This window comes from Pelobates fuscus, chromosome 6 (genome assembly GCF_036172605.1).
Source record: "Pelobates fuscus isolate aPelFus1 chromosome 6, aPelFus1.pri, whole genome shotgun sequence".
Lineage (NCBI taxonomy): Eukaryota > Metazoa > Chordata > Amphibia > Anura > Pelobatidae > Pelobates > Pelobates fuscus.
In genome coordinates, this window is record NC_086322.1 from 37,238,000 (window position 1) to 37,261,494 (window position 23,495).

Sequence of the window (23,495 nt, forward strand, 5' to 3'; positions counted from 1 at the left end):
GCAAGCAGCTATGCTCAACAAAGTATATATCAACAAAAAATCTATAGTCCCAAAGTCACAATACGACTTTGGGATTATAGATTTATTTGTTGATAAATTATTTTGTTATTTGCAGTGTTTTATACTATTTTCCTTTTTTAAAAATTGCACTGCTTAATTTGTCCCTTTTTATATGACTCCAATAAAAGTTTGTATACTTATCTGGAGTTCTTCCTTTTCATTCCTCCAGTGGGACCAGACATTGTAAGGAGTATACATCACAATCTGTAGAGGCACCTTGGAACCCTTGATATAGAGCCTGATACGACCTGATACGACTCAACTGTGTAAATGTTTTTCCTCTGGTGTTAGGTATTTATTGAGTGCATTCACTTGGGGTGTATTTTTATTTCTGTTCTGTTCCAACTAGTCTCATAACTTTATATAAATATTTAAACTGTAACTGTTAAAACCTAATGTTCCAACGTGGGGGAACTCACTACCTGATGGGACCAGTGTCCCCATGTTGCCCAACCAACTATGTACACTGCTGCACATAGCTATGGAAACTACCAGGACTGAACTTCTTCACCACTTCCCATAGTGAGGAAGATATTTGTAGAGACTAAAAAGACACAACTTGATCCTAAAGTGGTGAATTTTTTTTTTATGTTGATATAGAATAAACTTCCATTGACCTTCCTTGGTCACATTTGAATTGTGATGGCCGTTTCCATCATTACAAATTTTACCAACCACAATACAGCCACATGTTAACAACACTCTGAGCAAAGATTTGGGCTAGACATGTAGTTCATCACTATAACATGGAAACAGACATTTTTAATAAAAATCTATCCAACATTCATGAGAAATATTTTGAAAATACAGATGTTCCTTGGATGTAAAAACAAATTATATACCCTTTAAATAATCAGAATAAATGTTTAAATTTTGTAATATGCAAGGCCAGGAGCACATGAGTCGGATGCTTACTGTAGCCCCATGGGATATGTAATCTCTTGTGTAAAGATAATGAGAAAAGTGGATGTGTTCTGTCTAAGTGGGAAGCTGTGCAACATTATACATGACAGAGAGGACATTCTGCAAGTTATGGGAACAGCACTTGGTATCTGTGTTAGAGCAAGATATATGTATATAAAGAACATGAGAACATGAGAACAGTCAATATAGGTAAACTTGAACATCCGTGGTGAATGATAACCCAATAATTAATAACAACCGCTAGCGTTATAAATATTTTTTTCATATGGCAATTTTTATTTAGTCATATTTTTTTCCTTCAGATTCTATAAAACAACAACTTTGCCCCAAAATTACTTTTGTTTTTTTTTCATATGGCCCAAAATCTTTAATTTTTGTGACCTTCAAAAATTGGTCAGTCCATGCTACGTCAAGGTATTAAACATAGCATATTTAATTAATTTTTTTATTTTTTTTTTGCTTGACACAATACCAGACTAATCTTGAATATCTTATCGTAGGCGAGAAGTTGTTGAGGATTTTCCTAAAACACTTTAAGCGGTGTACCACCACCCATTTTTTTACAGTTATAACTTGACATACATCATATAAGTTTCACAAGAAACTAAGAGGCACCAATATCTAGGGGCAATGACGAGGTCAAGAAGTCCCTTGTTTTTATTTATGGGAACCAAAAGGTTCTGGCCAAAAAAGGCATGGCTTAGTGGAAATAGATTGTACCTCCCTTAAGTGACATTGCAAGGGGTGTAAATGTTTACTGAATTATTTAATATGAACATGTTTGGTACATACTTCCAGGTTGTGTTCTCACAAGACAGCAAGAACACACGGTACATGTAGGGTTAACAGAGCCACCATGTTTTCAGAGACACATAAAATCTGTCATATTTATGAAAGGGTTGTCCTGCAGTATGTATAATTCATATTCTGTAGGATTTTTTCATTGCCTAATTACTTAATCTTATACACCTTCTTCTGAATTCTGCATGCTAAAAGGCAACACTTTTCATGTGCTGTCCATCAACATGTATATGTAATATATGTCCTTGAAAACATGATTAATCTGGTAACCCTAAGTATATGTGGTAAAATTATATCTATAAGTGCTCCATGACTCACTGACTGGCCAATGACTGACAGATTGGGAAGACACACTTTCATTGATAACTTCCTATAAGTAGGACATTTACAATATCAAATCATTCAAATTCATATTAAAATATTTGGCAAAAAAATGAAAAGCGTCTAAATGTGCTTCAGACATTTTCATCAGCAATGCATTCTGGGATGCATATTTTGAAATGTATCCCTCTGCTGACTGAGCCTCATGAGAAACATAATCCACAAATATTTTGGATGCCATATGTCGTGGTCATTGATCTAGGTCATATGAAATTGCAAAACTGAGTATTGGTGTAATACACTCTGAACAAAGATATATTCATAAATAGGAGACTTGAATTTCTTGCTTTGTTGTATATGTGTAAATGCTGAGGAAAAAGCTACATAGAATAGAGTTGGAATTTTCACGTTTTAAATTATTTAGTGTGAGAGAAATTAAATGATATGCAAAGTAGACGTTATCGGAAGGGGTTGTAAACACCTTAGTAAGCACCATATGTGTTTTTATGCTTCATATCATGATAACTATTTAATCTGTTATACGCACCAATATTACTTCATCACAACTCTATAAAAGCACAAAGACATGTCCAAATTGAAGTCAATTGAGACTAGTGTTTGAAGGTCAACAAACACCCCCTACCCCTCAAAACATACATCGATTTACAGTTTCATGTGAGATTATGTAGTCATGGTGTTATGCTTTGTAGGTGTGTTATGTTTGGGGGAACCTTCCTCTATGGATGGAAAACTATCCAGTTCCTATAGGCAGCTGGCAAGTGCAAAATTTTTTGAGGAGATTCGAAGAAAGACTGGAGTAGAGTGCAGTTTCTATACTTCTATGATGGAAGCCATAGCTGCCAATTTCTATGCTGTTTAATGACTCTTGTAATCTAAAGTGCTTGAAGTCTGTTTTACCATAGGACATACATTCCATAGGCTTACTTACAAACTGCAGAACAGTGGGGTGATGAAAGTAGGAAGGTCACAACAGACAAGACCCAGTGGAGCGCTAATAGAATGAATAAACTCACCCTTTTATTAAGGGATATGTAATATGAGAGAATCTAGAGGAAATAAAATATAATGGAAACAATGGTGTAGTATATATGGACTTGTTATTCATAGAGAGAAGAATTATGTTGTAACACACTCACATGGTGCAGAGCCTGAAAGAGATAGGCTCAAATCATAAGCGCAGGGGTATTTTAAAGCAAACACCAAGCTTCTTCAGTGGCTTTATGACAATCCTCAAAGAAAGGGAGAGAAAAGGGGACAATGGACCAAAGTCCTAGTGTATTATCCTCAACTCAGAATGGTGCCAGAACAAATACAAATGCTTGCTCACCTTTAAGAGAGCCAATCCAAACTGGGCTCTCAGTGTGATAGATAGTGTGCCTTTAAGAGGGCACTACTCTTCTTTATAGCAGGAAAGTAGATGCAGGTCGTAGGCTCAAATATAAAAAACGTATTTATTGTAAAACACTTACATAAAATATAAATAAAAAAGTTCCCATAAAATAATGGTGTAGAAATGAGTCCTCTTCCGAGACGCGTTTCGCCTTATGCAAAGGCTTTTTCAATCGGTATCCTGCTTGTGTCTTCCTGCTGTTTAAATACCCAGAGAGTCCTTTCTATTGGTTCCTGCTGTCTTCCGGATAACCAAATATGGTAAGGGGTATTCCGATCAGCTGTTGTGGATTCTCGTAATTCCGGAAGTGACGTATCGCCCTTGCCGCAACGTCACTTCCGTTTTGATCGTAGCCGCCATTTTGGTCATTGGCAAGCATCGAGCTCATTCTCATAGCATTAGTATGTAAAATATAGTATGTACAAACATAGAAGAAAAGGGAAAAAGGAGGATCAATTTAACATCTTGGTTCCATAAGTGTGTAAATAAGACAATAAGGCCAATGAGAATATGCCTAAAAAAAGATAAAGTTAATCCATTTTATTAAGCAACAGCTTAACAGCTTTCCTTTTCATCTCAGCCTTCACATGGTCCTCACTATGATGAAATATACAGCTTGTAATTTAATTTATCTGTACATTTTGCTAATAATTAAATTTGATATTGTACCCCTTTAAGACAATAATACCACTGAAGATCTATGTATACATTTAAACAATGTATATATATAGTTAATAGAACAGGCTACCCCATATGGATGATACATGCCTGTAATCTATATTTATATTTCAGTAACAACCAATTGGCTGTGTATCCCTTTAAGACAGCAATGTCATTGGAAATTTACTTATGTATTTAACACCCCAGACATAAGATCGAAATGACAATTTAATTACACAGCCTAACATAGGCTGTTGCTTAATAAAATGGATTAACTTTATATTTTTTTAGGCATATTCTCATTGGCCTTATTGTCTTATTTACACACTTATGGAACCAATATGTTAAATTGATCCTCCTTTTTCCCTTTTCTTCTATGTTTGTACATACTATATTTTACATACTAATGCTATGAGAATGAGCTCGATGCTTGCCAATGACCAAAATGGCGGCTACGATCAAAACGGAAGTGACGTTGCGGCAAGGGCGATACGTCACTTCCGGAATTACGAGAATCCACAACAGCTGATCGGAATACCCCTTACCATATTTGGTTATCCGGAAGACAGCAGGAACCAATAGAAAGGACTCTCTGGGTATTTAAACAGCAGGAAGACACGAGCAGGATACCGATTGAAAAAGCCTTTGCATAAGGCGAAACGCGTCTCGGAAGAGGACTCATTTCTACACCATTATTTTATGGGAACTTTTTTTTTTATTATTTATATTTTATGTAAGTGTTTTACAATAAATACGTTTTTTATATTTGAGCCTACGACCTGCATCTACTTTCCTGCTATAAAGAAGAGTAGTGCCCTCTTAAAGGCACACTATCTATCACACTGAGAGCCCAGTTTGGATTGGCTCTCTTAAAGGTGAGCAAGCATTTGTATTTGTTCTGGCACCATTCTGAGTTGAGGATAATACACTAGGACTTTGGTCCATTGTCCCCTTTTCTCTCCCTTTCTTTGAGGATTGTCATAAAGCCACTGAAGAAGCTTGGTGTTTGCTTTAAAATACCCCTGCGCTTATGATTTGAGCCTATCTCTTTCAGGCTCTGTGAGTGTGTTACAACATAATTCTTCTCTCTATGAATAACAAGTCCATATATACTACACCATTGTTTCCATTATATTTTATTTCCTCTAGATTCTCTCATATTACATATCCCTTAATAAAAGGGTGAGTTTATTCATTCTATTAGCGCTCCACTGGGTCTTGTCTGTTGTGACCTTCCTACTTTCATCACCCCACTGTTCTGCATGTTATTGTGTTAAGGTTGGAGGTACCTTCACGTGTGTTGAGCTGCTTAGTGGAACCAGGTTCTTCACTATATTATCAATTTGAGCGCCTATAAAGCACGGTTTATTTGTCATTACTTACAAACTGGAGAGAACACTCTCCCCATACTGTGCATTAAGCCAACACAATTGTATTAATTGTTCCATCGGTACAACCAGATGCAAAAGGATAAACAATATTGCGACTTTAATGGAATTCTCTTGATCACAAACATATATCTTCGTTTTATTTTCATTACACAGATTTTTTTTGACTTTTTTTAGCTTTTACACATTAAATTCATTATTTTTTAACACCATGAATTCAACCAGGTCAAACCACTTTTACCTCTTGGATTTTCAATCAGTATAGTAATACCAGTTTTTGTACATATGCCATAATTGTTTTGCACAGTATACTGCATTCCAATCAATCCTACAAATGTAAGGAAAATAATAACACTAACAAATAATTACACCTAAATATCAGTTTCTCTGAGGCCGTAGCAGTCTTTTAGATCGTACATTTGATAGTCTAGCTCTGTAAAATCATTAGAAACAGCCATTGAAATTGATTCAACTTCACTCTTGTAAGTGGCTGAAACATTACTTTTATTTGAGCCATTCCTTATTTTGTTGGAAATATTGTTCATTTTTTCTTTCAGTTGAGAAGATGGTTTTTGGAAAGGAGAAATTATTGTCCACCTTTTAAAATCCAATGCTTTCCTTTTTGTGTGCATCCCTTGGTTACCTGGGTTAAATATAAATGAGGAATTCAGAGAAGGAAAGTTTGTATGATGGTCTTCATCTGACCCCTTCTCAGAGCTGGTCATAGATGGTCTCCATTGATGGCCGTAAACTCTCCAAAGAGGTCGCCTTCTTCTCCTGCACTGACATCTCAACAGCCTGATAAATGCTCTTTTAAATTCCTTGCTGGAACAAGGGTATATAATAGGATTTACGCAGCTGTTAAAGTATCCCAGCCAGAAGATCACCTTGAAGACTGAATCAGAAGGCTTCAAGAAAGGAAAGAAAGACCCTAAAGGGAATAGGAACAAAAGATATTTAGAATTACATTTTTAAAAAATATACAGTGCTAGATAATGTTATAGATGCATTGATTCTACAAATAGAAGTAACATCTTTAAAGAATATTGCATAAATAGAAAAAAATGAAATTATAGTAAATCCAAACATGTTTCCGTATCAATTGTTTCATGAACTTATGAAATATTGGAAAGAATGTAATAACTTATTTAATTACTTTAAATTGGGCACACTTCGAAATAAATTAATAAAATAATGTATAGACAAATTTTACTATGACAGAGCAGAGAAACAGAGCAAGTGTAAAGGGGAACGGTCATTATTTAAGTAATAATAATGGTTCACAGCTCTCTCTATTACCTGTTTCCCCAACTCCAATGAAGACTGCATGGTGGGATGTACAGTAGGTTAATTTAGTAGACTGGTTGTGCTTGCATGCTTCCACCAGCTCATTCTCCCTTCAATACATTTTCCCCAAACTAAGTGCCAATTTTTCACCATTATCAAAGGTGCCCATAATACACTCTCTTGTAATACAAGATGTACAGTAATGGGGGATTGCCTAGAGGATGGGAATGCCTTCTTTAACCAGGTCCTCTAAAAATAATAATATAATCATCCAATAGTCATTTATCCTTCTAGTTCAACCCAATTGAACTAAGTATCCTCATAGAAACTATAAGTAACTGTGAACTAGCACCCCTTTACACTCTTCCTAGTAGGCAGAAGGAGTAGGCAGGGACATGAAAAACCACAATCTCAAATACATCAATTGATACACAACATGGCAGAGTTTGTGTGAAAATAGTATGTAGCTCAGGAGCTACTGTTCAAAGAAGGATTTTGGAAACTTAAAGGGACACTATAGTCACTAGAACCACTATAGCTTAATGTATTGGTTCTGTCTGGGGTATACAGCTTGTCCCTTTTTCTGAGAAAAGGCAGAATTTACACTGCTACCTAAGACAGACTTCCTGGAAGAGGTTCGGCAATTGTTCTAGGAGCATGGAGACGCTGAATGGTCCCATAGAGATGCAGTACATTCTCTATGAGTAGAAGAGTATGATGGGCAGCACAGCGATTTGCTGCCTATTCCCTACGGGGAAGCACTGGATTTGCTGATATCAAGATTGGTGATCTCAACCAAGTAGGTGGGGTTACTGCAGAGAGAATGGCATGACGAGGGCTGAAAGGTAAGTAATTCTCTTGATTTCTTTGATTTAGTGGAATAAAAGAGTCACTATAACTATACAGCGTTAGGAACACATGTGGAAAACACGTTTGTATTCCTAACCCTGTAGTATTCCTTTAACTATTTATAATGAACACACTTTGGTGAATATGCATTTTGATAGGAGTTAGCCTTGTGATACGATAGGAGTTCGTTGATAATTTGATAGGAGTTAGCAAAGGATTGGAAACTTGGTCAGCTTTAATAGACTTATACATAACCCCATTGTATATGTGGTAAAATTATTTGTAGTTAATTTTGAGTATTTATTTATTTGCAGTACATCGTTTTCCTGTTACAAGTTTTGATAGTACATTTTTATTTTTGTTTTGCTTAATGCTGTTCTGGTAAACGCGATGGCTCATAAAGATATGTTTCCCTGGGAGAAGAAACATGCACACAGACCCAGACACATGGTCCACAGGGATTTTGGGAAATGCTCTCTGTGAAAATATGCATTATTTTACGTACTTATTTTTAGTTTATTTAAAATGAATGAGAGAATATTAATATTAGATACATTTTGCTGGATCGCGCAGGCAAAATAACAAATAACAAACAGAGTCCCTCGAGATCACATGAGAAAAACTAATTATGATTTTTTTTCACTAAACAGTGCATTGTATTAAACAACAACATTAAATTGTCCAATTTCGGTAACTTTTTCAGATTCAGCTTTTTTGCCTAAATTTGAAAATATTTTTTCAATGAGCTGAAATTCATTTTTTTTTTAGAGACTCTTGACTAAAATAGTAAATATAGAAAAAAATAAAAAATATAGATTTCTAATCAATTATGTTTTACGGTAAATAAACCACTATGTGTTGCTTGTGTTTTGCTTCGTAAAATATTTAGATTGTAGGAGACAGATGCAAATAGAAAATGATTTTGTTGTAAAAAATACAGAATTGAAATAAACAGTACATGTTCATTTGAAAGCTTTTAGTTAGTCTTTTCAAAAGTTTCAATTTAATTTAACATTTTTGATTTTGTGGTATTTTTCCCTTACTGAAAACATTTTTGCAGATAACCATCGTTTCTGAAATTGTATGGGGTCTGTGTCTAACAATTAGGAGATACAACCTCTGTTGGTGTATTAGATATATCGGGCATCTGAGTACCATACGCCAATTTTATTACGTAAAATGTAATTTTTAAGTTATTCTGTTTAATTTATGGGCTTACACAGATTCACTGCAATGAAATCTGATATTCTGCATTGTGCAGGCCCAAACATTGCACGGCTATTGCTGATTTTACTTGTGAGAAGGGCGGTTGAGCATTGAAGCTTTCACTTAATACAAACATTATATAAAACATAACCATTAAATAGAAGCTTGAAATATCTGAACGTAATATGTAATGGAACATGTTACCTCATAAAATAAAAAAAATATTAGGATAAGCACCATTAAAAATGGCAATATTTGTTTTTATAAAGATTATAAAATCATTGCACACTTACTGCCTGACATACTTTTTATTATTTTATCAAAGATTAAACTCATCACTACTGTCTCTCCAGATTCTTGCCAGTGTATGAGAAAGTAATATTAATAAACGTGCTGTTACTGCACACAAATAAAACACGTGATAATTTAATTTAGAAAGTGGGGCAGAGAGACATAGGGTATCTAAAACTTTACAGTTAGATAGTGCATGGGCTGCAAAAGTGATTATGTTATACGTCTACTCAGAATGCCTTTGCAGATACACAGACTAAAAATGAAACGAGGGTGCAGATACACAGCAGATACACAGACTAAAAATTAAACGAGGGTGAAGTGACTCCCACGTTTTTTAATGCACTATCTTCATGTTTGGCCTCATCACACATTACTCTAATAAAGTAGGAATAGATTCACTGATTCTGTGTGAGAGAATACGAGAAATTTGAGCTACATTAAGGTGAATATATAAATATATAAAGTGTATCACAAAAAACAAACTCTTTCTAAACACTGACAAAACTGTCACAATGCTCTTTGGAACAGTACCTAAATTACACAAATTACAAAACTCCTATCTATCCATCAAAACAGAATCAAATAACACACTGATCACAGTCCATTCTTTCAAATAAAATACCTGGGTATGTTGTTAGACCCCAATCTATCTTTTTGCCTCCACATAGAAAATCTTTCATCAAAACTGTATCCAAAACTAGGTGCCCTGTACAGAAACAAATCCTGCCTAAGCCCCACATTAAAGGAAAAGATTGTACAGCAAATGCTAATGCCGGTTACTGATTATGGGGATGTAGTATATGCACCGCAAATCCACCTTAATAAACTTACTATATTGTATAACTCGTTCTGCCGCTTTGCGCAACAATGTAATTACATGATCCACCATTGTGACATGTCAAAAGAGCTAAACTGGCTATCGTTGGAATCCGGACGCACCCTTCATCTTTCCAGCCTTGAGTTCTTAGAAGCTCCCACCCTATCTGAGCAGAATACTCTACCCAGCTGTTCCCACCTGTATTTATTCTCAATACAAAAATAAAAATATTGTATCTGTATTTTATTGTACCCTATTGTAACTAAGCAATGTTTTGTGGACCCAGGACATAGTTGAAAATGAGAGAAAATCTTAAAGGGACACTATAGTCACCTGAACAACTACAGCTTAATGTAGTTGTTCAGGTGAGATCTATAGCTCCCTGCAGGCAATCTAATGTAAACACTGTATTTTTGTGGTGGAATCTCGGTAAAAATAAATTTAGTAGGCCGAGATTACCACGTGGCATGTGTACGTGCATATGCTGACGTATCGATCAGTTAGTTGCACGTGGCAAGATACGATCAGTAGTGTACGGAGCATGTGCAAGAATACAGGATGTAGTATTCCCCTCCTCCATTGTGCTGGACAGGCCATGCGGTCAAGCAGGAAGTTAATTCTTATTTGTATTGATTGGTCAAGAGAATGTGCGGGTGGAGCTTAATATGGAGGAGTTATGTGCCTATATAAGGAGCCTGCACTATTGTCCGGGGCTCAGAACTTGTTGTATTTTGGTGACATTAGTCCCTCTGAGTCCCGATCGGTGAACCGAATAAAGAATCTCTTCCTTCCTGAAGAAACCTGTGTCCATCTCTCTGTGCTTGGCTTCCGTCAGTTTCTCCGGTATCATTTGGTGCATTGGCCGGGAAGCTCATCGTTCAACGGTAGCTGAGAGGCAGAGGCGTGAGACGGTCTATCTTTGCCCACGTTCTCTACGGCTGCACCCCTGAACTTCTGCGTGGACCTCCCTTCGTCTCGGCGCCACTGGTCTGTTGTCCAGGAGATCATCGGCCTCTACGTAAGAAGTGCTGGGGTGTCCCCGTCGATGAGTGTGAACTCAGGTTCAGGAACGAGGAGGTAAGACGACCGCTGTTTTAGACGGCGGACCCACTAGGGGTATACCGATTGTGCGGTAGGCCCATAAGGGGTTTAAATCTGTGTATGGAATCTGCCCCCTCTGTCGGAGGGAAGGAGCGAAGGCGCACCGCTCAATCGAACGCTCTTTAGTAAGACCGTTTGATTTGGTTTGGAGTCAGGCGGGGTTCTGGTGTAAATAGCCCTAGCCAGACGCCGGTGTCTTGTCTAGACTAGCGTTCTAGGGTGTACAATTCGTTCGCTAGGTCGGAGGGACCGGGAGACTAAGCAGACTCTGATGTACATTATCGTTTGCTAGATCTCAACCTATCTTGGCTAAGTGGGAAGGCGTGTAAATTTGGAACCCACTAGACTATTGATAGAGTAGAAAGACTAAAAGGGTTCTGTTGTAAATTCCGCCCTCTAGTTCGCTATATGTGGTGCTTGGGCAGTGTGGCTAACCAAAACGGATGTAGATAGTTTTAGGTAGTCCATCAAGGTACTGGCCAATAGTTTAGTTGGGATTGTATATGTGTTAAAGATTGTTAGTAAAGTGTATATCTTGTTAGATAGCGCAAGCTCAGCCGTCTAGCGAGAGTGTTAATAGTGTGTTGCTGTATCATAGTGCACGGTACCATAACCCTGTATATTTACTGACACTGTATATAAGTACTAATCATTGTCGTCTATTGCATGTTTAACACCATAACCACTAATAATTGTATTGTGACCTTAAATTGTGCTTTAACCTATGCTAACCGTACTGTAACCGCTGTTTGTAAAAGACGATGTTACTGGGGTGTGTTATAGACGGGTAATTCATATATAGAGAATTATAGCGTGGGTGACTTTATAGTTTCGCCAAAGGGCATAATATTGATTATTTAGTGACTGGTGTAACAGCTGTGTGTGTACGGGAATTCCCTGAGTGTTTATTGTGTTATTGTGTACGTTTCACTTGGTAACCGTACCACGAGGTGCTGTTGCCGGAAGAAACGGGTGTGACTGTTGAATAGAGCGTGTGCATAGTATTCGTTGTCAACGACGCTCCATTGATAAGTATGGGCGCGTCGGAGTCGACGATTTTGGATCCCTTAGGTTGTATGGTAAAGAATTTTAAAAAGGGATTTACAACATGTGATTTGGGGGATAAAATGTCCCCTGTAAGTTTGGTCACTTTGTGCACTAGGGAGTGGCCTACTTTGGTTGCGGCATGGCCGCCACGTGGCAGTTTGGATCCAACTCTGGTACAGCGTGTACACGTGGCTGTATCAGGTAGGCCTGAACTTTACGGACAGTTCCATATATTGATTGTTGGAGACAGGCCGTAAACGACTCGCCAAGATGGATTCGGATATGCCACGAGGAGCAATGTCGCCTCATGGTGGCCAGGACTTGTTTGTCCACTAGGACTATGGTTAGGCCCATTTTGGACACGCCCCCTGAGTCCGAGATCCCTTTGCCGCCCCCTTACTTCCCTTTAGAAGGAAGTGATACGAGTACAGGAAGTTCTACACCCCTTCCCCCATTGCCCCCATCCACTTCCGCTTCCTCCTCCAGTGCAGAATCCACCCCCCGTCGTACTAAACCTTCCCTTCCGGAACCAACCCCCGTTAGATCCGAATATCCTGATTTGGCGCCACTTCAAACTTCCGGTCAAGCTTCTTCTAGCTCGGCTCGGAACATTCTACTCACCGACCTTTCCCAAAATCAAGCTTCTACATCCTCATGCCTTACCACCCCCCGACCGGAACCTCTAACCGACGCCCCTCCACGTAGCCCTATACTAACCCGACAACTGACCGGTACCCAACGACCCAAACATTACCAGATGCCTCTTCGTCTGAATCCTGGGTCAGCCTATCTCGATGCCGCAGGTCAAATGGTATATGCTGACCCAGTCTTCGTATATGTCCCGTTCACGACTACCGATCTCTTGAATTGGAAGACCCACAATTCCTCGTACACTGAGAAACCACAAGCTATGACCGATCTGTTCACCTCGATAGTTCAGACACATAATCCGACATGGGCTGATTGCCAGCAGTTATTAATGACATTGTTCAATAATGAGGAAAGGACTAGGATTAACTAAGCGGCCATTAAAGCGCTAGAGGATGAAGCCCGTGCTTTAAATCAAGCTAATCCAGCAGCATGGGCCGCAACACATTATCCTAATACCGATCCCGACTGGAATGTTAATGGCGCAGATATGGTTCAACTAAAAGCCTATAGAGACGCTATAATTGCTGGCATGAAATCCGGAGGGAAGAAAGCCATTAATATGTCGAAGACAGTTGAGGTGATTCAGAAAAGTGATGAAGCGCCCAGTGTCTTTTATGACCGATTATTGGAGGCATACCGCTTGTATACCCCCTTTAATCCGGAAGACGCTGATAATTCCCGAATGGTAAACTCCGCCTTTGTCAGCCAAGCTTACGGAGATATTAAGCGCAAGCTACAAAAGTTAGAAGGGTTTGCAGGTATGTCTATCACCCAACTAATGGAGGTAGCGAATAAGGTGTATATGAATAGGGAGTCAGAAAGCAAGAAAGAGGAAGAGCGCAAGATGCGTAAAAAGGCTGATATGCTAGCGGTAGCGATCGCAGGCGTAGATAGACGGGGCCCAGATAGAGGCGACAGTAGGTGGAATAGGGAGCCCTTGAGTAGGAATCAGTGCGCGTATTGCAGAGAAGAAGGGCATTGGAGAAGCGAGTGTCCGCAAAGAGAGCAGTACGAGAGAGACCCACCCAGGGCAGGTTATGGAAACTTTAGAGGCAGAGCGAGAGGTAGAGGAGGCCCCGGAGGGAGCAATGGTAATAGAGGAAGTAATGGGAACAGAGGAAGTGTAAGAGAAGACAGGTACTATCCAGCAGCGCAAAGGTCCCGCGATAGAGAAGGTAGGGACTTTGTAGGATTGGCTGACACAGTCATGGAGGACTATTGATACCGACCGGGCTTCATCCCTCTTGGTCGAGCGGAGCCTATGGTCGATGTATCAATAGGGGGAAAAAGGAGTGCGTTCATGATCGACACTGGTGCTGAACATTCGGTGGTGACTAACCTAGTTGCTCCTCCATCTGGAAGAACTATTACTGTAATAGGAGCAACTGGAAGAAGTGCTGCAAAACCGGTTCTTAAAAGTCGACTCTGTACATTGGGAGGCCACGTAGTAAAACATCAATTCCTTTACATGCCTGAATGTCCAGTCCAATTGCTGGGACGTGATATGCTATCCAAATTACAAGCGCAGATTACGTTCCTACCAAATGGAACAACATCCTTAAAGTTTAATGGACCTTCAGGTATTATGACATTATCTGTACCAAAGGAAGAAGAGTGGCGACTTTATACAGCGTTGACTAGCCAAAACCCTAGGAGTGATGAATCCTTATTCAACATACCAGGAGTTTGGGCAGAGAACAACCCACCAGGACTGTCCCGCAATATTCCACCTATTAAAATCGAACTAAAACTTGGGGTTTATCCAGTGAGCCTACGGCAATATCACATCCCGCAGAAGGCTAAGAAGAACATTCAATCTTATCTGGATAAGTTCATACGGTATGGTATCCTAAAATTCTGTACTTCCCCCTGGAACACCCCATTGCTGCCTGTTCAAAAGCCCGGTACAGATGAGTATCGACCTGTGCAGGACTTGAGAGCAGTCAATGATGCGGTTGTCAGTATACATCCAGTTGTGCCCAATCCGTATAACCTGCTTGCTTTAATTCCGGGCGGGGCTACTTATTTTACAGTCTTAGACCTCAAAGATGCCTTCTTTTGCCTCCGAATTGCCGCAGAAAGCCAATGTATCTTCGCTTTCCAATGGGAAAACGCTGTGACGGGCTCAAAACGCCAAATGACCTGGACAAGACTGCCCCAAGGGTTTAAAAATTCACCTACCCTATTTGGTTCAGCTCTAAGTCAAGATCTACTGGATTTCGAGTCCATCCCAGGAGAGTGTGTATTGTTACAATATGTAGACGACTTGTTGATAGCAGCAGTTACGAAGGAAATATGTCAGCAAGCAACGCACGATCTACTACACATTCTCTGGAAGGCAGGATACAAGGTGTCTAGAAAGAAGGCTCTGTTGTGTTTGCCAACTGTCAAATATCTGGGATTCCATATCTCTGAAGGTAAAAGAATTATGGGGCCAGAGAGAAAAGAAGCTGTGTGCCAAATACCGATACCCAAGAATAGAAGACAAGTGCGAGAATTCTTGGGGGCAGCAGGCTTCTGTAGGATATGGATTCCCAGCTACGCGATACTGGCAAAACCTCTGTATGCAGCTATTAAAGGTACAGAGCACGACCCCTTCTTATGGACTCAAGAACAGCAAACGGCATTTGAAGATGTGAAGAAGGCTTTGATGAGTGCCCCAGCATTAGGTCTACCTGATCACACACGACCATTCTACCTGTATGTACATGAGCAAAGAAGAATGGCTGTGGGAGTATTGACACAGTACTTGGGATCATGGCAAAGACCTGTTGCCTACATGTCTAAGCAACTGGATGCAGTGGCCAGCGGACTTCCACCTTGTCTAAGAGCCGTAGCTGCAGCCGCCCTGCTAGTAGCTGAAGCCGATAAACTCACTCTGGGTCAAGAACTTTATGTACGAGTCCCACATGCAGTACAGACGTTGTTGGATTACAAAGGAAATCATTGGTTTAGTAATAGCCGTATGACCAAGTATCAAGCAATGTTGTGTGAAAACCCAAGAGTGCATTTAGAGACTGTTAATACCTTAAATCCAGCTACCCTTTTGCCACAACCTACTGAAAGTCAACATGATTGTTTGGAAGTGATGGATGAAGTATTTTCAAGTAGACCAGATCTTCGTGAATTTCCCATCCAGAACCCTGATGTTCAATATTACACCGACGGCAGTAGTTATGTGAAAGAAGGGATCCGCTATGCAGGATATGCAGTAACAACAATAGACAAGGTGATAGAAGCTCGGCCACTGGCAAAAGGAACATCAGCACAAAAGGCAGAATTGATAGCACTGACACGAGCGTTACAATTGGCTGAAGGTTTAAGAGTGAACATCTACACGGACTCCAAGTATGCGTTTTTAACCACTCATGCCCACAGAGCTTTGTATAAAGAAAGAGGACTATTGAATTCAGAAGGCAAAGAAATCAAGTACGCAGCTGAAATCCTACAACTATTGGAAGCAGTGTGGGAGCCGAAAGAAGTCGGTATATACATTGTTGAGCGCATCTGAGAGGAGATGGTGATGTAACCAAAGGAAATCGGATGGCAGATAGTGCAGCTAAGCGTGCCGCTGAATCAGGAAGACAAGAATATGTGGAGCATATAGCGGCTCTGATACCAACTCCACTGTCTCAATGGACTCCAGTTTATACAGCTCAAGAAGAGGAGTGGTTAAAGACTGAACCTGGAAAGTATTTGGAGAACAAATGGTATCAGTTAGAAGATGGAAGAATAGTCATTCCAGCATCACTAGCGGTAGAAATTGTCCAAAACTATCACAACGGGACACACTCTGGGAGAGAGAGTACAGAAGAATCTCTCAGAAAACATTTCTACATACCAAGATTGTCCAACTTGACTCAGGCCATTGTACGAAGATGTGTAACGTGTGCTAAAAATAATGCAAGGCAAGGACCAGTAAAGCCACCAGGAGTCCAGTTTATGGGGGGACTCCCCATGTCCGATCTACAAATTGACTATACAGTAATGCCTAAATCTGGTGGACATCGCTACCTACTGGTAGTTGTGTGCACCTATTCAGGCTGGGTAGAAGCATGTCCTACTCGTACGGAGAAAGCAGGAGAAGTTGTGAGATTCCTGCTACGAGAAATAATACCCCGATATGGACTACCCTGCTCTATAGGATCGAACAATGGTCCAGCTTTTGTTCATCAGTGCCTACAACAACTGACTCATATGCTTGGTATAAAGTGGAGGCTTCATACGGCATATAGACCCCAGAGTTCTGGTAAGGTAGAGAGAATGAATAGAACTATTAAGAACCAGTTGGCTAAAATGTGTCAGGAAACCCAACTTAAGTGGAACGTTCTCTTGCCCATAGCTCTATTGCGAATCCGCAGTACACCTACCAGAAGGATGGGCCTCTCTCCTTTTGAAATCATGTATGGGCGACCACCTCCCATACTTGGTAACTTAAGGGGGGATTTGAGTCAGTTGGGAGAAGGAATTACCCGGCAGCAGGTTGTAGAGTTGGGTAAGACTATGGAGGAGGTACAGAAATGGGTACAAGATAGATTACCTGTGAATATTTATCCCCCAGTTCATAGTTACCACCCAGGAGACCAAGTGTGGATTAAAGAGTGGAATAATGTACCGTTAGGGCCCAAGTGGAGAGGTCCTTATGTTGTTCTTTTGTCTACCCCTACAGCGATAAAAGTGGCCGAAGTGACTCCGTGGATACATCACTCCAGGGTTAAACCAGCAGCAGTAGATACTTGGCAAGCTACAGCAGATCCAGAGAATCCCTGCAAGATCCGGTTAAAGCGCACGACTCAGTCGGAGTGACGAGGAACCTTGTGGATTACAAATTTTATTGTTTCAGAGATTGGTAAGTGAGTGAGAAGGCCATAATGAAGCCTTTCCGCTCACCGACGTATAGTGTATAAGTCAGGAAAAGTCTCAAAGGGACCCCTGTGAAGACGAGCAGAACTCCATTCCCTGCAGCCCTTACATCCTGGAAGCTGAGGTGCCTTCGCACGGACGAAGACTGAGGATGACGACGAAAGATGTGTTTCTAAAAATGTTTTTATATGTGTATTTTTATATTCAGGAAGGTAGAGGTACCGACACTCCTAGCTGTGAGGTATGCATTAAGACTACAAGAACAGGTAACCATATTTCCCAGACCCTAATTTGGCATTCGCAATACGAGTGTAAAGGAGATGTATCAAGATGTAGATACTTAAATATAGAATATAGTGTGTGCCATTTAGGAGTAGGAGAACCTAAGTGCTTCAGTCCAGAGTATCAACCCCGTACAATTTGGTTGACTCTCAGGAATGGAGATCCTCAGGGGACCCTAATTAACAAAACGGTATTAGAATCCGTATATTCTTCAGGTGTTCTGCTATTTGATGTGTGTAAAGCGATATCAAGTGGTAGAAAGCAGTGGAATGTATGTGGGGATCTTAGATAGGAGAGAACGTATGGGTCTAACGATAAATATATTTGTCCCAGTAGTAAAAATAAGTATGTGAGTCCTAGATGCCCAAATAGAGATTATAACTTTTGCCCATATTGGTCTTGTGTGGGGTGGGCAACTTGGGGACAGACAGCAGACAAGGACATGATTGTGACTAAGTTGCCTACCAATCCATATTGTAAGTCTATGGAATGCAATCCAGTCCATATACTTATAAATAACCCCGACAAGTTCTTAGATAAATATGGTAATTTATTTGGGTTTCAAATATATGGGACGGGTTTAGACCCTGGGACAGTATTGTTTATAGGGATAGAGACTGATACGGTAACCTCCCAAACTCATCAGGTATACCATTCCTTCTATGAAGAAATGAGTATAGATAATAAGATCCCCCATAATGCTAAAAACCTGTTCATTGATTTAGCTGAAAGTATTGCCGGTAGTCTTAATGTTACCAACTGCTATGTGTGTGGAGGTACTAACATGGGAGACCAATGGCCTTGGGAAGCAAAGGAGGTAATGTCCGGTTCTGAGGCAGTTGACTAATTAATATCTTCACAAGCCGATTATCATATGAGTGTTAGAGGTAAATCTGAGTAGAGATTAAAGACCTCCATCATAGGTTATGTTTGCATAGCGAGGAAAGGAATGATGTATAATACTTCTGTAGGAGAATTAACTTGTCTAGGGCAAAAAGCTTATGATGATGATACAAAGAATACAACTTGGTGGTCGGCTTCAAATGTCTCAGAACCATCTAACCCGTTTGCAAGATATGCCAATTTAAAGGATGTGTGGTTTGATCTATCCATCACATCTAATTGGAGAGCCCCAGCATATTTGTACTGGATCTGTGGTAAGAAAGCCTATTCGGAGTTGCCACAGGACTGGGAAGGGGCATGTGTGTTAGGTATGCTCAAACCATCCTTCTTCTTGTTACCTATCGAAACAGGTGAGACTTTAGGTGTTAAAGTCTATGATGTGAATCATAGGAAGTAAGGGGACCCATAGAGATAGGCGCCTGGGAAGATGATGAATGGCCTCCCCAGCGTATTATAGATTACTATGGGCCAGCCACTTGGGCAGAGGATGGTACTTTTGGTTATAGAACCCCAATTTATATGCTCAACCGTATTATAAGATTACAGGCAGTGGTTGAGATTATTACTAATGAGACCTCACAAGCGCTCAATCTTCTAGCGAAGCATAATACCAGGATGAGGACAGCAGTATACCAAAATAGATTAGCCTTGGATTACCTATTGGCAGTAGAGGGAGGTGTATGTGGGAAGTTTAACCTGAGCAATTGCTGTCTTCAAATAGATGACGAAGGGCAAGCAATAGCTGAGCTTACTAGCCATATGGTTAAACTAGCGCATGTGCCTACTCAGGTATGGAAAGGGTACAATCCAAGTAGTTGGTTTGGTAGCTGGTATGAGCAGTTTGGAGGGCTTAAGGCATTGGTAGGTGGAGTCCTACTGATTTTAATGTTGTGTCTACTCCTGCCATGCCTTATACCCTTAGTAGTTAGATCTGTGCAAAGCCTGATAGAAAATATAGCAGAGAGGAAGGCTGCTGCACAGATAATGGCAATTTATAAATATAAGGCTCTAGATCAGGGAGAACCAATGCAGGAAGATGAGTGTTGAAGATTCACATCATGGATAAGTCTGGTCTGGTTCATGGTAACTTGCGGTGTATGCAAACCAAGGTTAAGTGATGCCTCAAGTAATTGTGAAATATCAAGAGGCATCAAAGTGGGGAATGTGGTGGAATCTCGGTAAAAATAAATTTAGTAGGCCGAGATTACCACGTGGCATGTGTACGTGCATATGCTGACGTATCGATCAGTTAGTTGCACGTGGCAAGATACGATCGGTAGTGTACGGAGCATGTGCAAGAATACAGGATGTAGTATTCCCCTCCTCCATTGTGCTGGACAGGCCATGCGGTCAAGCAGGAAGTTAATTCTTATTTGTATTGATTGGTCAAGAGAATGTGCGGGTGGAGCTTAATATGGGAGGAGTTATGTGCCTATATAAGGAGCCTGCACTATTGTCCGGGGCTCAGAACTTGCTGTATTTTGGTGACATTAGTCCCTCTGAGTCCCGATCGGTGAACCGAATAAAGAATCTCTTCCTTCCTGAAGAAACCTGTGTCCATCTCTCTGTGCTTGGCTTCCGTCAGTTTCTCCGGTATCATTTTCATAGAAAATACAGTGTTTACATTGATTGATAGGAATACCTCCAGTGGCCGTCACTCAGACGGCCACCAGAGGGACTTCCTATCATGTATGGCCCTAAAAAGGCCATGTACATATCAGACGTACTAAAATACGTCTGACGTGTGCAGGAGAGAGAAGGCACTGTGTGCGAGCCTTCTCTCTCCTGCCAGTCAGAAGAGGAGAGGGGGCGGGCAAAGACCGCGAGCTGAGCTGTCAGTCAGGTCAGCTCGCGGCCACGCACACCGCGCGCATGCGCGGTAGTGCACTCATGAATGCTGCCCTATGAAGTATGTGCGCATGTGCGGCTTCCAAATGGAAGCGTCTGATTGCTCCCTGCTTGCGCCTGACTATTTTTTTCATTTTGACGAAATAGGGGGCGCGGCTTCACGAGGCTCCCAGTGCTGGAACCAGGTGAGTAAAAAGTTCTGCCTGGAGAGTCCCTTTAATGTATCCTTCCTGGTAAATTTTTTTATAAATAATATATATATATATATATATATATATAAAAACACAAATTCTAAACATAGGAGTTCAGTTTTAAGGTCGCTGTTTTTCATTTGTAATTGTGAATAACCTAAGCTTAATAGATTGAGGACCTGATCCTTACACAGAGAGAAGTGTACACCTAGGTCACGTAATAAATGGAAAACATCAGTCAAAACCTGAGATGATATATGTTTGTGTCAGACTTTAGGCGGAAATCAAATGTCATAAAAATGCAATTTTAGAAAGAAAAAAAAAGTTTGCCTTTTTAATTAATACACTGATGTACCTAATATAGGTTCCCCTTGGGCTACTGAAACAGCTCTGATGCATTGAGGCATGGATAGCAGAAGATCTCTCAACATGTCCTGTGTTATCTGGCACCAAGACATTAGTAGCAGATCCTTTATGTTCTGCATGTTGTGATGTGTAGCCTACATGGATCTGTTGTTCCAGCAAGTTTCCACAATTGGATTGAGATCTGGGTAATTGGAAGCCAATGCAATTCCTTGAACTATTTGTCATGTTCCTAAAACCATTCTTAAGGTATTTTTGCAGTGTGGCAGGATGCATTATCCTGCTGAAAGAAGCCACTGCTATCAGGGAATACCATTGTTATGAAGGGGTGTACATGATCTGCAATAATCTCTAGGTAGGTAAGCCTTGTCAATGTAAAATGTTGTCTAAACAGCAAGCAGCCAGTGGCTGCCTGCTGTCATTTAAAACTGGATATAAGAATGAGTATTTCAAATAGAAATCATAGAGAGCTACGGTAAGAGTACATGTAACCAAAAGTTATAGCAAAAACTATAACAATGTAGCAATATGAAAAAGTAGCTATTTAGATGTAAATAGCTACTCTTTACACTTCTCTACAAGATACATTTATATCCAGTTTAAAACAAAATATAAACCAGTATGGGGGTCACTATGACCCCCATATTGATAAAAGGGAGGTACTACTCATGGTATGGTATGCCGCGAGTAGGAGCACGTCGCCTAAACAGCAAGCAGCCAGTCTCACTGGCAGGTGGGAACCCTAAATAAATAAATAATGGGGGGGGCCTAATGTCCCCCCCAGGTTCCCACCCATAACCGGCTGGTGGGGCCCACAAATAATAAAGTGACTAGGGGTCCCCAAGCCCCTAGTCACTCCCCCCCAAAAAATAATTACCCTACCTATCCCCCTCACCCTAATAATAGTGAGGGGGGGGGGGCAATAAACTAAACCTGTAAAATAAAAAATAAAATGTTTCTACTTACCATTTGATGTCTTTTTTTTTTTTTTAAACGAGCACAAAAAAAAAAATCCAGACAGTAAAAAAATAATACATTTCACCCATGGAGGGCATTCTTTATTTTATTAGGGTCCCCCCCGCCGCTCATGGATGGTGACCTGGGGGGGACATTAGGTCCCCCCCATTATTTATTTATTTAGCGGCTGGTCCCCACCATTAGGTCTCCCGTTTATATTAATAGCACCCACCTGCAGGTCACGGGTGGGGAGACGGGGGGGGGGCACTATGTCCCCCCATTTTAGTTATGTGTGTTCCCCACCATGGGGGAACGGGGGGACCTGGGCCAGGTCCTCCCTTATTTTACTAGCGACTGGGCAGCAATAGCTGTCAAGTCACTAGTAGTTTTAAATAACAGCGAGCAGCCACTGATATACCGCGAGTAGAGGCATGCAGGAGGATTTAACCCCAATAGGTTTTAATGTGCAGGGGGTTATTTATTACAAGGAGGGAGCTGGTAGCGCTGCTGGCTCCCTCCTTGTTTTTTTTGTTTGTGCATGAGCACTGTTATTTCTCCCTGCAGAACGGAGTCTATTAAATGAACTAAACAAAACGAAAGGTAATGCATTCAGCATTTGCCCTTTCGTTTCGTTTATATATCGTTTGTAGGGCTGTCGTTTACGTTTTAGTAAACGAATACAAAAAAAACTCATTTTTGGATGAAATTGTATTCGTCTGAAAATGAATGCACGTCTAGTGCAGTGTGTGATGGATGCTGTGAGCATGAGGCGTGAAATGTGTGTGTGTGAGGGTGATGTGTGTGAGAGTGCTGTGTGTGAGGGTGATGTGTGTGAGAGTGCTTTGTGTGAGAGTGATGTGTGTGAGGGTGATGTATGTGAGGCTAGAGTTCACTCTCGCGAGATCAGGGGTGTTACCATGGCAATGCTCCAGATCTTATGAGAGGAACCCGACGGAGCTGCAAAATAGGCTATTGCAAGTGGGCTGGTGAGGGAGATCTCCCACCGGTCCGTCATGGACTAGTGCAGGACCAGCGCTCGGATAGCATGGGTGCTGCATGGACCGACTGGGGAGATCCTGTGACCTCCCCTGCCGGCCTTGGCCCATGGCCATCGCGGCCCACCGTGCATTTGCCCGGTGTGCCTGATGGCCAGTCTGGGCCTGCTCACGGTCAGGCCCTGTAAGAGGCCGCAAAAAATTGAGTTAGTTACTGTTTGTTGATATTTGTGAGCACTGCCTCAAGAGAGCCTGTTTTAACACCAGACCAGTGGA

At 40.8% G+C, this 23,495-nt stretch overlaps 1 protein-coding gene across 1 annotated transcript in view; it reads right to left on the reverse strand.

Annotated features, from left to right (window-relative positions):
• Positions 1-5,769: 5,769 nt before the first annotated feature.
• ADRA1D (adrenoceptor alpha 1D) overlaps positions 5,770-23,495 on the reverse strand; it is a 176,611-nt gene continuing 158,885 nt past the window's right edge. The window contains exon 2 of the mRNA XM_063459811.1: positions 5,770-6,496. Coding sequence (XP_063315881.1) covers positions 5,937-6,496 — 560 coding nt within the window. The 3' untranslated portion in view covers positions 5,770-5,936. The remainder of the gene's footprint in view (positions 6,497-23,495) is intronic.